Here is a 25,311-nt window from a genome sequence, read left to right on the forward strand (position 1 = left end):
ATATCTACCGTCGCCATATTGGGATAATCGTAATTGCAGTTACCATTATCTCTTTAATACCAGTGCCATAGTTCCTTGCGCCATTAGATACGAGGGCAAATCTACTAATATATTTTTATCATTATTGTAGACCATACGGTGATCGATGCATTAAAATTGTCTCATTGTACCTTGATTATAAAAACTTTTGTGACTTGAATACTAATGTTCTGTTAAATGCACTTCTAAAACGTTATTAAGATTAGACGTCATTTTAAATATTAAAAAGAGATATACAAAAAAAAATTAACTTTTAATTTTGTTATTTGTAAAGAATGTAATGCGTTTCGCGTAAATTAGATAAAGAATGTATCCGGTCCTAATGGAGAAAACGTTGTTACCCATGTGATGAACGTATAAAGCCAATACACGACAAATATCGCTTCAATGAATACAAATTTATTGACATACGTTATACTTAAAATAATAAGAATTCAAAATGTAACCTTTTAGAAAAGTATATATAAACATATCTTCGTATATGAGCTATTGATGTAATAAAGAAAATAAACCAACATAAAGTGTCAAAGAAACAACATCATCAAGTCGCTTATGTCGCATCTAATGTTTGCAGTGTATTTGGTATTAATTTGTTTCCCAACATATACCAGTGGTAAGATCCGTATTTTTATATGCATACTTAATTGTCTTATCTATTTATGGAAATTAGTTTATTATCAAATTTTGACATTTAGTTTCCATATCAAACTCATCGTGTCCTGTTTCAATTGTAATATAGACCCTAAGTTAAAATGGCGGATCCAGAAGTGGGAGCCAACTGGCTGCCTTAGAGGGTGGCCCGCTCCTTTCATGCTTCAGTGATTATCAATATAATCAACAAAATTTGTTCCAGAAAAGGGGGAGTGCTCTCATATTATCTGAGGTTCTTTTTAAAAGACTCAAGTTTTTGAGGAAAACCTACTCTTTGACAAAAAATGTTACAAGTATTAATCTAATTTCTATCAAATGCCCTCAGTAAATCATGATTGTTCCAAAGGACTTCATACTGGAACAACAATGACCGACGGGACTGTTAGTTCATCAAGAGTGGTATCTATGCTTATTGAAGCCTTTTGACTATAACAAATGACTAAGTCAAACCATCAGGATTTTATTATGTACACTTATCATTATCAACATCAATCTCACATTTTCACCAATATTCCCATATCGACACGAGGAGTCATTCGAGGATTTGATGGATCTTATTCATTAGAAAATTGATATGCAATTACTCTTTATCGTTTATTTCAGGTGAAAAACAAGAAATTCCCACTAAAATGTCCGTTTAATTTCAACTAACATTCTATTTAAATACAGAGAAAAGACGTGTCACAGTACTTGTCTATCCCAAATTCATGTATTTGGTTTTGATGTAATATTTGTTATTCTCGTGGTATTTTGTCTGATGCTCGATCCGTTTCTGTGTGTGTTACATTTTAGTGATATGTCGTTGCTCTCCTCTTATATTTAATGCGTTTCCCTCGGTTTTAGTTTGTTACCCCGATTTTGTTTTTTGTCAATGGATTTATGAGTTTTGAACAGCTATATACTACTGTTGCCTTTATTTAGCCGCATATTATGTTGTTATATATGTCATGGTTGCTTCCGGGAATTTAGTTTAAGTATATGCAATGATGCATTTACGCTAAAAAGCAATCTAGAAGTAGTTTCTTTTTTAAATAATCAGCTGTGGCATGTGGTGTAAAGACAGTTGGTGGCAGGAATTTAGGAGGAGGGACATACACGAACTGGGATAACACCACAACTGGTAAGTGAGATTCATTATTATATAGTTGTTTTGTGATGTTCTGCTTCATTTTCTGATTGTATATGAACTGTTCGTAATTCTAATTTTAAATATATCATATTGTCCATCTTGGTATGTAAAACTGTGGACAATAAAACTAATTCTTTACAAACAATCAACAGAATTGGTTAAGAAGTTATTCCATTTATGTTAAACACAAACATTAAAATTCCCTACCATTTCTTCCGGGTTTATAAAGAAGACGACGATTAAAAAACACTTAGCACATACTTACAACTTCTCGTCCAATCAAATTGCTTGAATTTGCCTTCTAACTTTCACTAGTTCATACTTTTTCTGTTTACTAAGTAAATACGCATGAATGACCACAAGGGTAAGATTTCATTGTATTGTAATCAAGATATTGAAATAAACATTGCCAATGGCTATTTTGAAAAAATGATGTGTTCTAAATTAATCATCTTCGTTTTTATACATGTTATAAGTAGTTTGTAACTAGTTTTTGAATTAATTTTTAAACACACCACTATTTAATCTTTGCATCTAAAAATGTTTTTGACAATAAAAGATTATTTCAATTAAATAAAAACTAACACATATAGCTATTTTTAACTTGATAAGGGTGCAATGCCATCTAAAATTGTAATCATAATAACTATTATAGTACTTTGTACCCCAAAATAGAGTGAACCATGAAACCTTCACTACAGCAATTTGATCTATTTTGTTATGAATTGATTGATTATTGATTGCTTAATGTCAAGTGATAGATATTTCATGCATGTAAACTATCCAATAGACTACCTATGGGTACATACATACAATGTACCAGGGGCAGGTACATCTAGTTTTAAAAACAAGCCCCTCGCTCTAATTTTCATAGTACATTGTATATACCTTTCTATACAATAACCGACACAAAGTAATCAAATTATTTCCAGCACCGGAGTGATGAGGCAAAAATACAAACTTGACCTCTAGATTTTTCTGTATAAATACACTTACATCCCAGCTCATTTGTTCTAACAGGGGTGATCTGAGCCGGATCATCCCTACCAGATCACCCCAGTTGGAGTTTCTTTGTTATGTATGCTTTCCTTTGTTCTGTAACATTTTGATGTCAAATCCACTATAAAAAACATATAATTAATTATACGGAAAAGACTATCTATCAAAATTCACGCAGAAAAAAATCCAGTGTATATGCTGGGATTTGAACGCAAGACCTTCAGCATATCTATCAAGCTGTCTATCGACATGTACCACTACACCAGGACGACTGCATACAAATTAATACCAATTTGACAAACTTAAAGGAAGCAAGATCATTTTATAAGTGGGACGAATTGTCAGATCTTTATTCAGTGGGGTTTAAAACTTTTTCGTTAATTAGTGAGTTTTTAGACTGATTGTTCAATTTGATCTTACACTTTTTCAAAAGTGGGGCGAGTCGGTAAACAAGAGTGGGGCGATTTTTTATAAAGTGGCGATATAGTGTGGGCCGATTGGCAAGTGGGGCGAGTTGACATTGTTTGATATCTACTCATCGTGTTTGGGGGTCATAAAGGGTATACATCATATAGTAGTATATATACAGTATATTGTATCTGTATCTGTAGTGGAACGTGTAGAATCCTGTTTAGGCTTTTATACACGGTGGAGAAGAGCGCCGTTGGTATGGGCGGTGTTCTTGTAGAGCGGTCTTAAATGCCTCTACAGAACCTGCATGCACAACTTTATCTGGTAGTTGGTTCCAGTGAATAGTTGTTTCCACAAAAAATGAATGTTTGTACTGTGGTTTGTAGCTATTTGGTACTTTAAGTCCTCTGGTGTTATTGATAACTTGACGTTCGATGATATTGTCAGTTTCACAGTTTGAATAAGTTTTGGCTTTTATTGTACGTTTTGGTCTTGCTGGTATGACAAAATTTTCGGCTGGTAGAGCCGGCACCAAACCCTCAACCACCTTGTAAATCCGGATAAGACGAAGGCTGTGTCTTCTTTCCTCTAGCGTCTCCATTTCAAGCTGGCGTCTCATATTAGTTATGGACCCTGTTTCTCGACTCCTGTAGTTTTTCTTGATGAATCGTAATCCTCTGCTTTGGATACGTTCTAGTTTGTCAATATCCCCTTTCATATATGGGTTCCAGATCGTTGCGCCATATTCCATTGTTGATCTTACAAGGGATATTTATGCTACTTTCCTACATGCTTCTGGTACGTTCCTCAAGTTCCTCCAAAGAAAGCCCAAGGTGGCGTTGGCTTTCTTCCTGATATTATTTATGTGGAAGCTCCGTTTTAGATCGTTTGAGATTTGGAGTCCTAAGTAGGGGTTCACTTGTACTTCTTGTAGGATGTGTTTATTAAGCGTGTAGAATTTGTCTGCTTTTATGTTTATGGATAGAACATAGCACTTTTTGGCGTTGAAACGCATTCCCAATTTGTCGGTCCAGATTTCTAGTTGTTCAAAATCTGTGTGTAACATTTGTTGGTCTTGGCTATTTTTAATTGTTCTGTATAGTAGGCAGTCGTCAGCAAATAGTCTTACTGATGATGTTACACTGTCTGGTAGGTCATTGATGTGGCACAGGAATAGGATTGGTCCTAAGACTGTGCCCTGGGGGACCCCAGAGTTGACTGTTGTTTCGCCAGATAATTCGCCTTCCACGATGGTTCTCATTGATCTTGCAACTAGGAAGTTCTTAAGCCATTTGTGTGTATTTCCTTTAATTTCATACTGATCTAATTTATGTAATAATTTGTTGTGTGGTACTGTGTCGAAAGCTTTTGAAAAATCTAATATGCCTACGTCGATTTGATGTCCCTTGTCGTGTTCTTGTAAGAAGTCGTTGATGGTAGTTATGAGTTGGGTTTCACATGAGTATCCTGACCTGAAGCCGTGGTTTAAGTTGTAATGGTTATGTTGCGTTCTAAACTAGATTTTATGAATTGTAAATGGTTTTTCGTCTAATCTAAAACAGCTGGGATGTAAAATAGTTATCCCACTCGGACTTAGTGTGTCAGTGTAGGATTACTATTAAAGCCACCTCCTGTCGGAATGGGGTGTTAAATCCCTTGTAGACAGACTGTCACGATCTCTACACGTTAATTCTGAAACTCTTGCAGTAACTCTATAAGAGCTCTAAAGGTGACTTGGTGCAAAGCAAAATCTCTGTCCCTTTCTAACTTTCTCTCGTTTTCAGTGGCAGTCCAAATTTCCGGCGGCTTCTGTGTTTTTAGAACCTTTCTATGATAAGTTAAAACTGTTTGTTTTCGTCCTGATTATGCATGAACTACTAATGGGGTGTTTTGTTCTCTTAAATGGTAAGATTAGGGCCTTGATTTTGATTATTTGTTTTAAAAACGTCAATGCGTAGTTTTACACCTTATACTGATTTGTCCTCCCATGCATCAACAACTACGAATTCTTACTTTTTAGAAATATAACTTCATCTGGGTTTGCAATACAGTGAGGCACAATTTCAGTGTCATCTATTCTCCAACTTGTGCGCCGGAAATTAATATATATTTAGAATTTTATGTAGATACTAGTATACAAAATATTCGTCATTTTCAATTGATAACATTTGGTGAAAGTTAACTTAAAGCGAAGGAGAGAGGATAACATCCGATTTTTTTAAATATGAACAGCCAACCACAATGACAAAAAAGAAGAAGAAGAAAACCTAAAGAAATTAGATGTATCAAAGCGACACGAATGGCCCGTCCCAAAAAAATTTGAAAAATCTAACTTTTTTAAATTCGTATTCACAAAAGCGTATTTCTAATGCGAATAAAGATAATTCGAATTCGCCAATTCGAATCAATTCGAATTAAAAAAGAAGAGTGTGTAAACGCGATTTGCGAATTCGATTCGCATTCGTTTGGAATTCAATTCGAATTATATTCTCATTCGTCACATAAAACGTATATATTTTTTTTGTATTTATAAAATAAAAACAAACACTTTTTTCATAGAAATAACTCGCCAGCATGTACAGCTCACTGTTATATTTTATTAAATCAAAATATTGAGTTCCGATGTCTTGATATCGGCAACACCGCTGCGTAGTACACGACAGCCTACAAAATAGAAAAACAAAATCAGAAATCATATATACATATATACATGTATCTTAATAATCATGGAATAAACAATGTCCTACTGATAATACAAATATCTATCTATCTATGCTTGAAAACAGGGGGAGGGGGTCTTTACCTAAACGAAGCTGCCTTACTAAACGGTATACGAGCTTCGAATGACAATATATCTTGAATTACTCAAACAAGACAACTATTCGCGCTTTAAAAATCCCGTGCTATTTACATAACAAATATTATACTCAATATATTTACGCAATGCGATAAATATTGATCAATCCGAAATATCATATAACACAAACCTGTTTATCTAATATAAACACGACATAATAGAAAACACGTGTATACTCAACTTTAATAATAATCTAATGTCTGTGTGAATTACGAGGCTTTAAACGTGATCTGTAATTCATCATGGTTAACTAACATACCAAAAATTAGCCCAATATCTGAAGGCATTTAGAAAAAAAACTCCGTATAATGGTTTATTGCTGAATGACGGAATGACGGAATTACGGAATTTCGGAATTTCGGAATTACGCAATCACGGAATTTCGAACGAGGGTAAAACTATATGGCACCGACAACTTTGCAAAAATTTTACAGAAAATTCGAAAAATTGAACACCACCAACTTTTAATAGGACAATAGCACACTGTTTGTCGTGATACCCTTTAACCCTTTGGAATATATTTTTTTTAGTAACGGAAAGTCCGGTATGTATAACTTATTTAGTTAACTCAGTATTAATAAATTGTTGTGATTATCTTTATAGGAGCTGGATATTTAGCAAAAGCCTACATTCTAGATTGCTGTGGGCTTTTGAGTGGATTCAACGTGGAAATAGTTGGACTGGGCACAATATACCTACAAATATGGCGTCAGGCCGGGTCAACATATATACTGGTTCACTCTTCACAATATAATTTCAGTACTGGTGAGAGAACATTAAAATGTTCTTCGTTTATATGAAGAATGAAAATTAAATAAGTATTCATATATATTTTAAAAATAAATTATTTATAGATTATTTATGTTTTTTTAAACGAGATGCATTTTCTCATTCTCATCTCATCGAAGGGCGGAGCCCTGAGATGAGATGAGATGAGAAAATGCATCGAGTTTAAAAAAAAAATTATATAATCTATTTATCGCTATTATTTGTATTTTCGAAAATCATTTAATTCAAATTTCAGTAAAAAAAAAAGTATCTTATACGATGATAATGCATTTTCTTTTGTGGTACTATTTTTTTGGCGTAGGCTTATTTGATATAAATATGTAGTCGATCAGGTAGTTCATTCATTGAAAAAAAGATGTCTCATCTGACTACCCGGCGTGTTCAAATATTGCGAGGATCTTTCTCACTGTTGATAAGCTGTAATTTGATGTTTCAACGTATCAAAATGAAGTCAACAGTTGAATATATGATGTATTTTCAAAGTAGACGAAAAAATATACATGCAGACAGACCTACGATGATTTGAAGTAAACCAGAGACATATATTATACGTCTCTGAGTAAACTTATGTAAAAAAGGATATTTTTTATCTGTTTAAAACATGATTTGATTACTTTTATGAACTTCCAATAAATTATTTAACGGCGAAATTCACGGTAAAATATTAAAACGAGAAATCATCTTTGACATTTCATCGCAGTCATCCGATAACTTTTTTTTTATAGTTCCGGCTAATCTTTTCTGATTGGCCGACACTCTAGCGCATGAATTAGATTAATACGCTGTTGCTAAGGACCTTAGAAACTAGCGATAATTGTCATTCTCACTCTACACGAGTGATATGAAAATTATCACAAAAAAACATCAAAGGAAAAATACAGATAATAGCGATAATAAAAATTATTTAAAAGAAAGTAGGGGTTTAGGTTTTCTATATGAAATGACAGGCGACACATGTTTTGCATAAGAGAAAGATTGCAACAGTCGAAAAAATTCAAGACGCAGATATGAAAGCTACTTTTAAATTATTAAAAGCGTTGTCTTTAAAATGCCAATTCAATATTTTTTTAAAACAACCAAAATTAATCAATCTGTGCAAAAATATTAATAAAAATAAGTTATATTCTTATAAATTGGTTCTTTTAAATGAAAATTCAAATTAAATATCTGTATTCCCGCATCAAATTGTGCTAGTTTGATAGAAAATATGAGGAAAGACACCCATACCACCTTAAAGCACAAATTACAACCATAAGAGGGCCAGCTATTGTACAGTTTCCTGTATTTTGTATGAATGAGTTAGTTGTTTGTTGTTTTTATCTCAAAGACGACAAAACACATAACAATAGCGTTTATAAAACAAATGAGGGGGAGAATATGTTTTATGTGCGAACAAAATTTTTAATAAAGAAAAAAGTGTGAATGTTATAACGCCTTTAAATACAAACTAGTGAATATTAGAAGCAATCATATAATAATTGAGTTTAAACAGTTTACGCTAAAACACCTTAATGGGGATAACATTTTGTTTTTAAATCCAAATACAGAAACATATGAAAATACGTACACGAGGGATGGGAGTATAACTTTTCTTGTAACTATTTCGATTCTTACGTGTTTTATCTTTGTCTTTAGTAATATTAAACTGTATATATCAATCAATCTTTTTTTGTTGTTGGTAGAATTCTATGTGTGGGATATGTTATTCTATACATTTATCCAATAATTATATAAATGAAATAAAAATATGTATATGATAATTTTATTTTTTCAGCTGATGCACTCACAGTTCACTCTCTACCAATAGATGCCGCAGATCAACCAACTATATTGGAGAACGACATGCTAGGATGGTAAGATTCACTATTGAACAAATAATGAGCTTCACTTTATGATAAGATTTGAACCTTAACTCTACGATATGATGTTAAGCTTTCATATATGATAGGACAATAAGCTTTTCTATAATATAGGATGGTAATTTAGCTTCACTAAATGATGGAACGGTAAACTTCACTATCTGATAGGATGTCAAGCGTCACTATCTGATAGGATGTCAAGCGTCTCTATCTGATAGGATGTCAAGCGTCACTATCTGATAGGATGTCAAGCGTCACTATCTGATAGGATGTCAAGCGTCACTATCTGATAGGATGTCAAGCGTCTCTATATGATAGGATGTCAGACGTCACTATCTGATAGGATGACAAACTTCAATATCTGATAGGATGTCAAGCGTCACTATCTGATAGGATGTCAAGTGTCACTATCTGATAGTATGTCAAGCGTCACTATCTGATATGATGTCAAGCGTCTCTATCTGATAGGATGTCAAACGTCACTATCTGATAGGATGACAAACTTCAATATCTGATAGGATGTCAAGCGTCACTATCTGATAGGATGTCAAGCGTCATTATCTAAAAGGATGGTGAGCGTCATTGTCTGATATGATGTCAAGCGTCAGTATCTGATAGGATGGTAAACGACATTATCTGATAGGATGTCAAGCGTCACTATCTGATAGGATGGTAAGCTTCATTATCTGATAGGATGGTAAGCTTCATTATCTGATAGGATGGTAAACGACATTATCTGATACGATGGCAAGCGTCATTGTCTGATAGGATGTCAAGCGTCACTATCTAATAGGATGACAAACTTCAATATCTGATAGGATGTCAAGCGTCACTATCTGATAGGACGTCAAGCGTCATTATCTGATAGGATGGTGAGCGTCATTGTCTGATATGATGTCAAGCGTCAGTATCTGATAGGATGGTATACGACATTATCTGATAAGATGTCAAGCGTCACTATCTGATAGGATGGTAACCTTCATTATCTGATAGGTTGTCAATCGTCACTTTCTTATAGGATGGTAAGCGTCATTGTCTGATATGATGTCAAGAGTCACTATCTGATAGGATGTCGAGCGTCACTATTTGATAGGATGTCAAGCGTCATTGTCTGAAAGGGACGTCAAGCGTCACTATCTGATAGGATGGTAAACTTCACTATCTGATAGGATTTTAAGCGTGACTATCTGATAGGATGTCAAGCGTCATTCTCTAATAGGATGTCAAGCGTCATTGTCTGATAGGATGTCAATCGTCACTATCTGGTAGGATGGTAAACTGCACTATCTGATAGGAATTTAAGCATGACTATCTGATAGGATGTCAAGTGTCACTTTCTGATAGGATGGTAAGTGCCATTGTCTGATAGGATGTCAAGTGTCACTATCTGATAGGATGTCAAGCGTCATTGTCTGATAGGATGTCAAGCGTCACTATCTGATAGAATGGTAAACTTCACTATCTAATAGGATGGTAACTTTACTATCTGATAGTATGTCAAGCGTCTTTACCTGATAGGGGGAGATCTAAAAATATGGTTAACCCCGCCGCATTTTTGCGCCTGTACCAAGTTAGGAGCTTTTGGCCTTTGTTAGTCTTGTATGCTTTTTAATTTTAGTTTCTTGTGTATAATTTGGAGTTTAGTATGACTTCCATTATTACTGTGCTAGTATGCATAATTTTTAGGGGCCAACTGAAGGACACCTATGGGTGCGATAATTTTTCCTATATTGAAGACCCATTGGTGGCATTCGGCTGTTGTCTGCTCTATGGTCGGGTGGTTGTCGCTTTGACACATTTACCATTTCCTTTCTCAATTTTATTCACTATCTAATAGGATGTCAAGAGTCACTATCTACTAGGATGTTAAGCTTCATTATCTGATAGGATGGTAAGCTTCCTTATTTGATAGGATGGTAAGCTTCATTATCTGATAGGATGTCAAGCGTCACTATCTGATAGGATGGTAAGCTTCATTATCTGATAGGATGTCAAGCGTCACTATCTGATAGGATGGTAAGCGTCACTATCTGATAGGATGGTACGCGTCACTTTTTGATAGGATGTCAAGCGTCACTATCTGATAGGATGACAAAATTCACTATCTGATAGGATGGTAAGCTTCATTATCTGATTGGATGGTAAGCTTCATTATCTGATAGGATGGTAAGCTTCATTATCTAATAGGATGGTAAGCTTCATTATCTGATATGATGGTAAGCTTCGTTATCTGATAGGATTGTAAGCTTCATTATCTGATAGGATGGTTAGCATCATTATCTGATAGGATGGTTAGCTTCATTATCTGATAGGATGGTAAGCTTCATTATCTGATAGGATGGTAAGCTTCATTATCTGATAGGATGGTTCGCTTCATTATCTGATTGGATGGTAAGCTTCATTATCTGATAGGATGGTAAGCTTCATTATCTAATAGGATTGTAAGCTTCATTATCTGATAGGATGGTTAGCATCATTATCTGATAGGATGGTAAGCTTCATTATCTGATAGGATTGTAAGCTTCATTATCTGATAGGATGGTAAGCTTCATTATCTGATAGGATGGTAAGCTTCATTATCTGATAGGATGGTTCGCTTCATTATCTGATTAGATGGTAAGCTTCATTATCTGATAGGATGGTAAGCTTCATTATCTGATATGATGGTAAGCTTCATTATCTGATATGATGGTAAGCTTCGTTATCTGATAGGATTTAAAGCTTCATTATCTGATAGGATGATAAGCTTCATTATCTGATAGGATGGTTAGCATCATTATCTGATAGGATGGTAAGCTTCATTATCTGATAGGATGGTAAGCTTCATTATCTGATAGGATGGTAAGCTTCATTATCTGATTGGATGGTAAGCACCATTATCTGATAGGATGGTAAACTTCATTATCTGATATGATTGTAAGCCTCACTAGATTATTGAATGGTGAATTTCTCTTCATGATAGGGAGGTAGGCCTTAAACAATTCTGTGGTCTATGCTTGGAGCTAGAAATATTATTTTTATATAGTAGTGTTGTTTCTGACTACCCAATATTGGTTTTGTTCATTGTAAAAGGCCTTACTGTGACATTTATTGCTTATAGAAAAGACATCGGATAAATAGTTGTCTCATTGGCAATCATATATCATCTTCATATTTTTATATTTAAGAAATATTTTGTCAAGAAATATGCGGAAACAAGAATGTGTCCACAGTACACGGATGCCCCACTCGCACTATCATTTTCTATGTTTACTGGACCGTGAAATTGGAATAAATTCTCTAATTTGGCATTAAAATTAGAATGATCTTATCGAAGGGAACATGTATACTAAGTTTCAAGTTGATTGGACTTCAACTTCATCAAAAACTACCTTGACCAAAAACTTTAACCTGAAGTGTAACAGACGGACGAACGAACAGACGGATGGACGAACGAACGGACAAACGGACGCACAGACCAGAAAACATAATGCCCCTCTACTATCGTAGGTGAGGCATAAAAATAATGATAAATATTTTCCAAGGAGAAACATCCAGCGAGAAAAAGTAGCACACTTATGTATTGTGAAAGATCTTTGATCTGAAATCACGTCAAAAGTCAGAAAGGGGCTCCTTAAACCTTAAAAATTAATCAAGTAAACGTTATCATTTTAGCTATTAAGAATATTGCATGCTGACTTCACACATAGGATGTTTCTATTATTAAAGGTATACTAGTGGAACGGACATGGTACCATACGACAATGGAGCAGGAGCTGTAAATCAGAATTACCGAGTAGATGCCGGATCAGCATCTGGTCCAACGCCCTTTAATTCTGGGTCTCTTTTAAATGGAAGATCATATGCCATCAATTTTGTAACCGCTGTTAGTGAGTATATATATTTATTGTTTGGTATATCGACAACACCCCCAAGATCGTGTAGGACCCGCCAGTTTTTAATCTTCAGGCTTTTTGACAGGACAGTTTTCATCAAAGCTAGCTGAAAAATTAATCTTTTATGGTAAAAATTACTAAAGAATGTACAGTCTTAAACAATAAATTGTTTGAAAACTATAAATAATAAAAAAAATAATCCACGTGTCGCACTTTGCTTTACTTTATATGACTTTAAATGACAAAAAAAAAGAATAAATATATATATATATATATATACACCAGTACTTTAAATTATTTAACCCTTGTTGCTGGAATCCGACATTTTTGTGTACTTTCTGATGACATTATGAAATTACCTGCGCAAACGAGCATACACGGGGGCTTTATTTTCTGTCAATTCTGGGCTTCTATTACATGAAATACACGGAAGACCAAACAAGAAGCGCAAAAATGACTTGCGCGAGCTTCCATTTCATTTGATAAAACTGTAACGTGATCAACTTCCAAAGCTAGTTCAAGGTCTTTGAAACGGGCCTCTTGAAACTGTTAATTATTTTGTTTATTTTACTAATTTTATATACCATGTGTCTTACTCATTAACATATTTAAACAAACTCCTTCGGATTCGTTTGTTTAAATATGTTAACTCGTAAGAACCATGGTGGAAAGGGATTAATATAAGTTGCAAAACTTGTTTCCCAATCCACTATAAATAAATATGTTTTAACTAACCGTGGTAGACCCCCCCCCCCCCCCCCCCCCACATGGTAGATATAGTACTTCAGGGGCAAAATTATCACGTAAATTAAGACGGGTACATGATTGTAATATTATAAAGACACACTATTCTAACACCGAACCAAGCGGTATTTGACTTTAGTTATAAATGCCTGCCTGCATAGGTGAGAAGCAGCATACGCCAATTTTCTGCTTATAGTCTGTTTATATATGACCCGGCGATGGAAGACACCCGAAATCTCCTGGACATGTAGATCATTTAAACATGATCTGTAACCAATGTTTCTTCATCTCTTGATCTTTCAATCGATTAAATAACAAAAGGCAGAACGAAGAACGCAAAATAAAAAAATTCAATTAGAAAATACTAGATAAAACTTTATTGAAGAATGCTGTCATTGATACATGATAGGTTGAACGAATTACTTAAAATTGATAAAGGAAATAGGGAATGTGTCAAAGCGACAACAACCCGACCATAGAGCACACAAATGCCAAAGACAACCAATGGGTTTCAATGTAGCGAGAATTCCCGCACCCGTAGGTGTCCTTCAGCTGGCCCCTAAAATATCTATACTAGTACAGTGATAATGGACGTCGTACAACACTCCGAATTATACACAAGAGACTAAAATTAAAAATCATACAAGACTAACAAAGGCCAGAGGCTCCGGACTTGGGACAGGCGCAAAATTGCGGCGAGTTAAACATGTTTATGAGATCTCAACTCCCCTCTATACCTCTAGCCAATGTGGAAAAGTAAACGCATAACAATACGCACATTAAAATTCAGCTCAAAAGCAGTCCGAGTCCGATGTCTTAGCCTACATTGTACGTTTTGGCAAGACTGTCATGGCAACATCGTTGTCATGTTCATATTACATATCCACACAATTTCCACATGTCAATAGAAAAAGACATATTACTTTGTGTAAATATCAGCGAAATGAGACTGTTACATATCCTCCCATATTTCAGATTCAGCACCGTATTTTACGAACGGAGGTACAAAGGTTTCATTTTTGGACACAAAAACTGTATCATATCAGATAACATTATACCAGATGAGTTTTACAGACGACAACAAAGATGATACTGCTTTAACAGTTGAAATGACAAACGCGGCAGACACTACATTTATAAGTGACCAAAGACGTAAGTTGTGTAATCGATTTAATGCACATCCATTACTACAGAAGTAAAATGTATATTATTCCAATGGTTACTTTTATATTTTACGAATGGACACACATGATATGGTCTGAAACTGTGGACACATTTATCAACATAAAATACGCATTAAAAAAAAGCTGGTCAACATACAATACAGTCTTAAACAATGTATATCTAGATCAGCATACAATACAGTATTAAACATTAGACAGCTGACTAACGTACAATACAGTCTTAAACAATAGACAGCTGGCTAACGTACAATACAATCTTAAACAATAGACAGCTGGCTAACGTACAAAACAGTCTTAAACAATAGACAGCCGGCTAACGTACAATACAGTATTAAACATTAATAGACAGCTGACTAACGTACAATACAGTATTAAACATTAGACAGCTGACTAACGTACAATACAGTCTTAAACAATAGACAGCTGGCTAACGTACAATACAATCTTAAACAATAGACAGCTGGCTAACGTACAAAACAGTCTTAAACAATAGACAGCCGGCTAACGTACAATACAGTATTAAACATTAGACAGCTGGCTAACGTACAAAACAGTCTTAACAAAAGACAGCTGGCTAACGTACAATTCAGTCTTAAACAATAGACAGCTGGCTAACGTACAATACAGTCTGAAGCAAAAGACAGCTGGCTAACGTACAAAACAGTCTTAAACAAAAGACAACTGGCTTACGTACAATACAGTCTCAAACAATAGACAGCTGGCTTACGTACAATACAGTCTCAAACAATAGACAGCTGGCTAATGTACAAAACAGTCTTAAACAATAGACAGCTGGCTAACGTACAATACAGTCTCAAACAATAGACAGCTGGCTTACGTACAATACAGTCTCAAACAATAGACAGCTGGCTAATGTACAAAACAGTCTTAAACAATAGACAGCTGGCTAACGTACAATACAGTCTCAAACAATAGACAGCTGGCTAATGTACAAAACAGTCTTAAACAATAGACAGCTGGCTAACGTACAATACAGTCTCAAACAATAGACAGCTGGCTAACGTACAATACAGTCTCAAACAATAGACAGCTGGCTAATGTACAAAACAGTCTTAAACAATAGACAGCTGGCTAAAGTACAAAACACTCTTAAACAATAGACAGCTGGCTAACGTACAATACAGTCTTAAACAATAGACAGCTGGCTTACGTACAATACAGTCTCAAACAATAGACAGCTGGCTAATGTACAAAACAGTCTTAAACAATAGACAGCTGGCTAACGTACAATACAGTCTCAAACAATAGACAGCTGGCTAACGTACAATACAGTCTCAAACAATAGACAGCTGGCTAATGTACAAAACAGTCTTAAACAATAGACAGCTGGCTAAAGTACAAAACACTCTTAAACAATAGACAGCTGGCTAACGTACAATACAGTCTTAAACAATAGACAGCTGGCTAACGTACAATACAGTCTCAAACAATAGACAGCTGGCTAACGTACAAAACAGTCTCAAACAATAGACAGCTGGCTAATGTACAAAACAGTCTTAAACAATAGACAGCTGGTTAAAGTACAAAACACTCTTAAACAATAGACAGCGGGCTAACGTACAATACAGTCTTAAACAGCATACAAAACAGTTTTAAACAATAGACAATTTTTATAGCCTGTTGTTTTCACAAAATACTAAGCATCTGAGTAACTCTAGACAACACAAGCTACATTTGAGAAAAACGACTGAAAAGATTTATATCTGCGACCTATTGGGATCGTCGTAATTCAGGTTACGATTATCGGTTGAACAACAGTGAATATACGGGAAAAGGATTTGAGGATATTTATTATAAAAAAAACATACTTAATCCTCTTCGTGCGCATTTGCACATGAGGCCACCAAAAAAACATGCCCTGGAATAAAAAAAGGAAGAAAAAAAAGACTATGAATAAACATTTTTTTTTATAAGATTTCAAGATATTTATTATAAAAAAACATGCCCTGGAATAAAAAAAGGCAAAAAAAAGAAAGACTATGAATGATCATCTATGCCTATATTAGTGAATTCTCAAATCGCATTACACTGACAATGTAACGTTAATGTCTTTGTTTAGATCGGATTAAGTCAGACTCATCAGACTGGAAAGTTGGAGAGTATACACTAGAATACAGCGTGAAGGACCAGTGTTTGAATGAGGGCACTACATATGTAATGATTGGTGTTAAAAATACGGTTGGTAACTTAGCTATAGAAAATGGAAGATTTTATGGTATAATTAAAAGTTAAATTAATTATTTACAAATAAAATATTCTGGTTTAAAATTGTAGATCTCGGGAAAGGTTGATAAGTCTTTTAATTGTAATACATATATGTAACAGTCACTTTCAGCAATGCATATGAATAACCTTTCAATTAATACAGAATTTGAAAATTATGTGTTTAGCACAAGATAGGAAATGATGTAAGTTATTAACATGCACCGTGAAACGTTGCATTGCTTTTTAAGCGTTGAATTCCGAACCTGGTCATATCTTTTAAATGTAACTACTAGACCACGAAGCTCGGTACAATCAAATACTCGTTTTGCAATGATACGATATTGAGCTTTCAATCTTGTGTTTTACGCTAAAAACTGTCAATGTTTTTGTCATAGGCTAGGCGGGCCAAAAGCAGGTGGGCTGAGGTGCCCGGGCTTCCCCTTTCTTGGGAAAATTTGGTTATTTACACATGAAGGGAAACACTTTAGCGAGACTGGAGCGACTCTCCCTTTAGGCCAATCAAAGAACCCCCTTACAAAAGTTATGGGTTCTCCAATAATTGTAATATCTTTGTTTAGAACGAAAAAAGTCGGGTACACCTAACTGGAAATGTTCTGTACAGTCAAATGTGTGTTTGTATTTTTATAAAATTGCTAGATTTATCATGTTTATAGAGACATTAGCCCTAACAATGAAGAAGAAAACAAAACAAAATACGATGGCTGTTACAAAATAATGCTAAATTGCATGTAGCATTTCTAAAAAGAAACTATACTATTACAAACGAAACGTCATAAGTATTCTTTGAAACGTTTCAATTATAGGCACCAGAGATAAAGAATACTATGATATCTCATAACATAAAAGAAAATAACAATGACGAAACCCAAATTATGTCGCTAACGGTGACAGATAAACAGACATACAGGTGTAACCTTGGAACAGTCAGTCCGAATGATGGGATATTTATCATCAAACAACCAACTGGAACTGATCGTGAGTTGTTTAAATTTAAAAACAGAATGTTTATTAAGGTGGTACCTAATACTACAAGGAGATAAAGATCAAGAACAATTTTCTGAAAATCATAATTGTTATCATGATAGTGGAAGAAAACAAAAATGAATTGTTTTAAAAAAGAATAACATGACCAGAAATACAGAGAAGGGTGCTCAGAAAATTACTAAAGATTCACTTATTTAATAAATAAAGTAATTGCTGGACGAATTCGTGAAAGCGCCAGTTAGGATTTAAATATCTATCTAGGTACAGTGTTTGTGATCTCGTCATTGAATATCTATCTAGGTACACCGTTTGAGATCTCGTTATTGAATATCTATCTAGGGACACCATTAATGATCTCGTCATTGAATATCTATCTAGGGACACCATTTGAGATCTCGTTATTGAATATCTATCTAGGGACACCGTTTAAGATCTCGTTATTGAATGTCTAGCTAGGTAAATCATTCGAGATCTCGTCATTGAATATTTATCTAGGTACACCGTTTAATATCACGTTATTGGATGTCTAGCTATGTACAACATTCTAGATCTCGTCATTGAATATCTATCTAGGGACACCATTTGCGATCTCGTTATTGAATATTTATCTAGGTACACCGTTTAATATCACGTTATTGGATGTCTAGCTATGTACAACATTCGAGATCTCGTCATTGAATATCTATATAGGGACAGCATTTGAGATCTCGTCTTTGAATATGTATCTATGTACACCGTTTGAGATCTCGTCATTGAGTATCTATCTAGGGACATTATTTTATATCTCGTTATTGAATATCTATCTAGGAACACCGTTTGAGATCTCGTTATTAAATGTCTAGCTATGTACAACATTCGAGATCTCGTCATTGAATATATATTATCTATGTACAGCATTTGAGATTAAATACAGCACAATAATAGGTAGTGGCATTTTATGTTTAAAAGGAATTTCATAATCTGTGTTATTATTTTTAATATATGACGCCTTTCATATTCTGCTTTTCATGCCACGTTAGAAACGTCAATAATACTTTTACTATGATTTCAGCTTTTAATCTTTATCTGAAGGGTGGTTCAATGAAAGATATAGACTATGCTGCCAAACCTCAGTATACAGTTACTGCAGTGTGTACAGATGACTACGGACTAGCGACAGAAAAAATATTTTATGTCAATGTTGAGAAAAATATTGAACCCGTCATAGATGTTTTGCCAAGTAAGTGTTGTTGAATTTTTTTTTTTTTTTAAAACTTTTCACACGTATTACTATCGATCGTGTGAACATACCAACCCTTTACAGTGAAAGTTAATCAACATAGGAAATATTCAATCAATCGTATTTACATAACAAAGTTAATAAGCAAAAATCACCAATTAATCAACGTAGGATTTGTTTTATCGATCGCATGAACACCAAAACAAACAAGTATATATCACTAGTTCACCAGTGTGGGATATATTCTATCGAGTGTGTGATCCATACCAATACCAAAACAAACAAGAATATATCACTAGTTCACCATTGTGGGATATATTCTATCGAGTGTGTGATCCATACCAATACTTAAACAAACAAAGTATTATATATCACTTGTAAATATGAAAAAAATGTTATATAACCCAATTAAAAACATTCATTTTCAAAGCAAATGCAATTGATTAAAAGAATCTGACCAAATTGGAAAGTTAGAAAAGAACGCGATATTGTTTGATTGATTGATTAATTGTTGGTGATTTAACGCCACTTTTAAGTGTACCTCTTTCGTGGAGATAAGTTTTTATAGGTGGAGGAAACCTCAATGTTGGGGAGAAAACCACCGAACTTTTATAGGAAAACTGTCAATCCTAGTCAACTAAGATTGGAGTCGAGTGCAACCCGAGTTATTGAACACACGAATCATTTTTTTTTTCCAGTGAATGATGACAAAAGTCAGCACCTAATTTTGGATATGAGAATTAAGTATATTACAATCTGCAAAGACATTCAAAGTTTTAAGCAGGCGTTTTAAAGTTTAAAGTTTAAGTTTTAATACAACTTTTTAAAATTGTTGGGTGTAGATACCAGTTAGTAAATAACAAAAGTTCCAACCATAAATTCTAGTTTCTGTCTTTAATCCATGGTTGAAATGAGAACATAGCAAAAAAGGAATCTGATGTACAGTAGTTGTCGTTTGTTTATGTAATATATACGTGTTTCTCGTTTCTCGTTTTGTTTATATAGATTAGACCGTTGGTTTTCCCGTTTGAATGGTTTTACACTAGTAATTTTGGGGCCCTTTATAGCTTGTTGTTCGGTGTGAGCCAAGGCTCCGTGTTGAAGGCCGTACTTTAACCTATAATGGTTTAATTTTTAAATTGTTATTTGGATGGAGAGTTGTCTCATTGGCACTCACACCACATCTTCCTATATCTATAGCACTCTGTAAATATTAGACCAGTAATTATTTACCTCGGTACAGTGTATCTAATAGTATTATATATTGGAAATGCAGTGCCTTGTATCGTTTCTTTTGTTGACTAGTATATCAAGCTTCTGTCAATATATATAGCTCATAGTATAACTCATGGCATGAATGTAGCACTCAGTCAAATGTTTTAAACTTACTCTTTATTTATTAACTTGTTTGATTTTATATCTTGCATTTAAAAAGTGACTATAAGTTTGGACCTCTCTTGGTAGTGGTGGTTTGGGGGTGGGGAGGGTTTGTGAAGATGTTTCATTAAATTTTCTTTCAATTAAGTTTTCCATGTTCTAATCCATATAAACTTAAAATGAAAACAAAATTTACAAACACATCAAGAGCTTTTAATGAACTGACACATATACTATCAGCAAATAAGTTTCGATATGAGTTAAATTGGTTCTATTCTTTTTAAATGCAATACGTGATATAATCACGGGCTTCATTCGGTTTTGTGATTTTTTTTTATATAAAATTGTTTGTTTTAAGATTGTAACACAGTGATGACTGCTGTACCAATATTTTGACTATTTTATTTATTATGCCTTTTGTTCACGCATCGTTGTAAATATAACGGAAATTAATGAGAATTTTGTACAAGTTAGAAGTTTAGCGCTATAAAACCAGGTCGAATGCATCATTTTCTACATTTGAAAATGCCTGTACCAAGTCAGGAATATGACAGCTGTTTAATGTGATTGTCATTTGATTTTGCCATGTGTTTAGAGACTTTCCGACTGAATGTCCTCATGCAAAGTTCAGTATTTTTCTGATTTTACTTTTTTTCGAGAGAAATTATCGTGAAACAATATCTAGCGGTGGTCAAGTATTTGCAGGACGATTGTGAAAGCTCTTGTACCGGATCGTGAAAGAAATCAAATCAAGAATATTAAAGGTCATTAAATAATATAAAATAATTAATTACACAGACAAATTAATACTGCCTATCAAAATGGTTTAACATTCTGATCAGTTTGTGAGAAAATCCAGTTTTAGTAATATATATAATTTACAAAACAACAAAAGGCTCCTCCACATTTCAATGGCATCAAAATTGTATACAAACTTGATTTTTTTTAAATTCGAATCAAATAAACTATTCTATCTGCAAATTTGTTTAATGAAGTACATGGTTCTCATAGTTTTTATTGTCCAAACATAATCTAAAACATTTTGAAATGAAATATTAGCACAAAATACATATTTCGGATCGTCAAAGATCACATACCGTTTTACGAGGATCGTGAAAGATATGATGCTACGTAGACGTTCAAATTATTCCTCAAATATTTGATTATTAATATTGAAACTTTTGTTTAAATATGGACCTCGAAGAAGAGACAAAATAAACTGTTACGCAAAAGGACATTCCATATTATCGCTTACTCAAGATATAAGTAGGTTAACAGTAGATTTTTTGTATACAAGGACAAATTATGAAAATATCAGAGCGTATTTGACACTTCTAGTAAAACCATTGATATTACAGACGTTCAACCAATATACTATCATAAGTGAATTTTACAAGACATTTCAGCTTTTGCGCTTTAATTGGTATTCTTTCGTCTGTAATATCATGAATATGTTGTTCTCTCATTTGAAATCATTCCACATCTGCTACGTTGTATAAAGAGATACATATAACTTAAGAAAGTACTGTTGCACAAAATGTTGGTTATAATTCAATCGCAAATGTACCAAATGTGGGAACTGAATTTTTTACACTGATTTAAACTTTTAAAAGTTATCTTTTAACCTTCGATGTGAAATTGTTAAATTTAAGAAAAAAATATCAACATTCGTTCTTTTCACAATAGTTACAGGTATATCAAGTGGTAAAAGAAATATTGATTTCTGATTATTAAGTCTGGTCACGCATTATCTTTAACAATCAAAATAATTGGTTGTCTGATCAAGTTTTATGAAAATTTCGTAATGAACGGTTTTAATGGAATAACATACCTGGATTTTGCTGTTCTTTCGGACACACCAAAGATTTAATTTAAAATATATCATGATTAATTGATTTTTTAAAAATTAACTCCATAGACATGTATTGTGGATTTTTTTCATAAAAGACTGCATATTTTCTTAATCATATTGAATATATAGTTATGTTGAGGAAATTGAATCATTTTGACAGACATATTTTTTTTCGGATTCGATCCGCGTTTCGAAAATTCCGTCATTTTATCACAAACTCTTGGTTAAAATTTGCAATTAATTACATTCACGATCCGGAACCGAACTTTCACGATCTGCTACCAGAACTTTCCCGATCGTCCGCAATACTTTACCACCGTTAGATATTCTCTCACGATCATTTCTCTCGGTAAACCAATTGACACACTTATACTTTTTTTGTTATCTATTTTAAAATAAATTACTTGACTTATAATTTAGGTTCATTATGAATAAAACAATATTGGTATGCAAATTATTTCGAGGTGTTATTACAGATGCTGTCATATTTGGATTAGTTGGCGGAGTTACAGGATTGTTTGTTGTTGTTGCACTCGTCATTGTGTTCATCAAGTAAGACATATTTCAATAATCTATATACAAGAATATTATCATACATTGAAAATTAAATAGCATGTACAAAAATTGTGAAAATTAAAAGCGCATCACTCAAGTAAGGTATACAGCAATTAACTTGTAAAGTACAAATATTATCAAATGAGTGTCTGAGGTACTAAGGACATGTACCAACAAGAGTACGAAAACCATATTAAGATAAAAGTTCGAAAAAAGAGAAAAACGCGCGTCGGACGAAGCATATCCATCAACTCGGCTACTTAAGTAAGTTAACAAAACATCAACTCCTAAACTACGATATAATATGGATATTTCAGTTTCTTACTTTTTAAAATTATTTCGTAACATTGGTTGCAGGCGATCGTCGTTTTTTAAGAGGATCCAGGACAGTACTCAACAGCAACAAGTCTATCAGGATCTTAATCCAGTCAGAGAAGACATTAATTCACCATATGATGTAATGCATACAAATAATTTGCCAATGAATGAAAATGATATCGGATTGGAGAACCAAGTCTATCAGGATCTAACTCCAGACAGAGAAGACAATAATTCACCATATGATGTTATGCATACAAATACTTCGCCATTGAATGAAAATGATATCGGATTGGAGAACCAAGTCTATCAGGATCTAACTCCAGACAGAGAAGACATTAATTCACCATATGATGTTATGCATAAAAATAGTTCACCATTGAATGAAAATGATATCGGATTGGAGAACCAAGTCTATCAGGATCTAACTCCAGACAGAGAAGACATTAATTCACCATATGATGTTATGCATAAAAATAGTTCACCATTGAAAGAAAATGATATCGGATTGGAGAACCAAGTCTATCAGGATCTAACTCCAGACAGAGAAGAAAACAATACCCCGTATGATGAACTCCACATTAAAAATACGTTATAAAAATCAATTAACACATGAAATCCTGAGGATATACTGAAGAAATTTACGATACATTAGAACTAATAATATTGTTGTTACTTCATTCTATTATTGTACCCGTTTATTATTTCAGTAATTGTACTATGACTTACATGTTGAAAACAATTATACTAACTTTAACGGTGCAATATTTTTTATGGATATAAAAATCGACCCCTGGCGTTGCTCTTACTTATCTCAACATAAATTTCATCCACAATCAAAAAAATATAAATAATACTTCAAACGTTATATACCACGCTGCAAAATAAGGAACAATACTGCATTATCAAAATCAAGATTAATTGTTCATTAGAAGCAGCTTTTTATACCACGTCTTGAGGTGCAAGCTGCACGTTGATCCTTAGACAAAATAGCTAATCAAGAATTTGATTAACAATGAATTGAACCTGGACTTCACTATATGTACAAAGTGCAAAAAGAAAAGTTAATGAACTAAATGACTACAATATATATGATTTCAGGTGTCGTTGTTGATTTACAATAGGGTTTTTTCAAATCTGATATTATTGACTGTTTAGGACTATAACATGTATTATGCAAAACGTCGCTTCACAACGATCATGAATGTGAGAGGCAGAATAGAGAGACACGTAATAGCATGATGATCTGTAAAACACATCCACTATTTTCCCGATCCTAACTTATATTAGTTCGCAGTGATCTTCTTTTTTAATTTATGTACTCTCTTGAAAATAAATAAACGTAAGTAACAGAGTTTATTATATGTCTGTTAAATACATTTTAAACTTTTTGTGATTGTGTTATATTAATCTGAAGGTTAAACCCTTTCTTGAAATAAATTGATTGGAAAAGGAGGAGTTGAAATACGTGTTTTTATATATTAATTATATAACATCAACATACGAATTACATTTGTTTCTTACCAATGTGTGTTACAATCAGTTATAGACAATTTACTTTAGTTTAGATCTCAGAGCTAAAACTACTTGCAAGTAATAATTATACATTAAGTACAAAAACAAAGGTGTATTCACCTACAATGCTTTGATTTCAAATAAAATAAGAAAGCGTTATTTGTAGAGGGAAATCGCGAGACAAAATTATATTTCGGTAACCTGAAAAATCACAAGTGACATCAATACAACAATAAACGAAAGAAATAAAAGTACACGAACCTTACACATTACAATAAATGAAAACAGGAGGATATTCAAGTGGTACCTTTCGGGTAAACAATAACCACCTCGTATAAGGCAACCACTGCGTTGATATAGATTTTGGCGAACAAAGAAGAAGAAAGGTCTGGGCATTCAACATAGTGTCATTCGGGAAAATCTTTTATTTATTTAGTATAAAAGGTGAATTAATATAAGATTGCAAACTCCTAATGAACAACAAAAGAATTTGAATTGACTGCTTGTTTGTTATCTCTCAATTAGTGCTCATTTATGATATTTGCGGGTGTTGGATTTGAAATTAAAACGACTGCGGTGCATTCGATATGGTTAAACCTTTAACCTGTCTTAAACCTTAAATGTGTTTTCTCTCTCATTTTAATGAGAGAGAAAAACCAGAAGTAATGAGGCAGTAATAGGAGAGAATAAATAAATGTCGTATAAAA

At 33.6% G+C, this 25,311-nt stretch overlaps 1 protein-coding gene across 1 annotated transcript; it reads left to right on the forward strand.

Moving 5' to 3' along the window:
* Window positions 1–1,677: 1,677 nt before the first annotated feature.
* On the forward strand, window positions 1,678–23,687 carry LOC134726114 (uncharacterized). Its single transcript, XM_063590512.1, has 10 exons — window positions 1,678–1,810; window positions 6,690–6,851; window positions 8,650–8,728; window positions 12,443–12,603; window positions 14,329–14,505; window positions 16,618–16,736; window positions 17,588–17,759; window positions 18,820–18,987; window positions 22,693–22,768; window positions 23,129–23,687. Exons 3-10 carry the CDS (start codon window positions 8,718–8,720, stop codon window positions 23,685–23,687), a joined length of 1,443 nt encoding a protein of 480 aa, XP_063446582.1. The 5' UTR covers window positions 1,678–1,810; window positions 6,690–6,851; window positions 8,650–8,717.
* The last annotated feature ends 1,624 nt before the right edge of the window (window positions 23,688–25,311 follow it).

Source organism: Mytilus trossulus, chromosome 7, assembly GCF_036588685.1.
Source record: "Mytilus trossulus isolate FHL-02 chromosome 7, PNRI_Mtr1.1.1.hap1, whole genome shotgun sequence".
Classification (NCBI taxonomy): Eukaryota; Metazoa; Mollusca; class Bivalvia; order Mytilida; family Mytilidae; genus Mytilus; species Mytilus trossulus.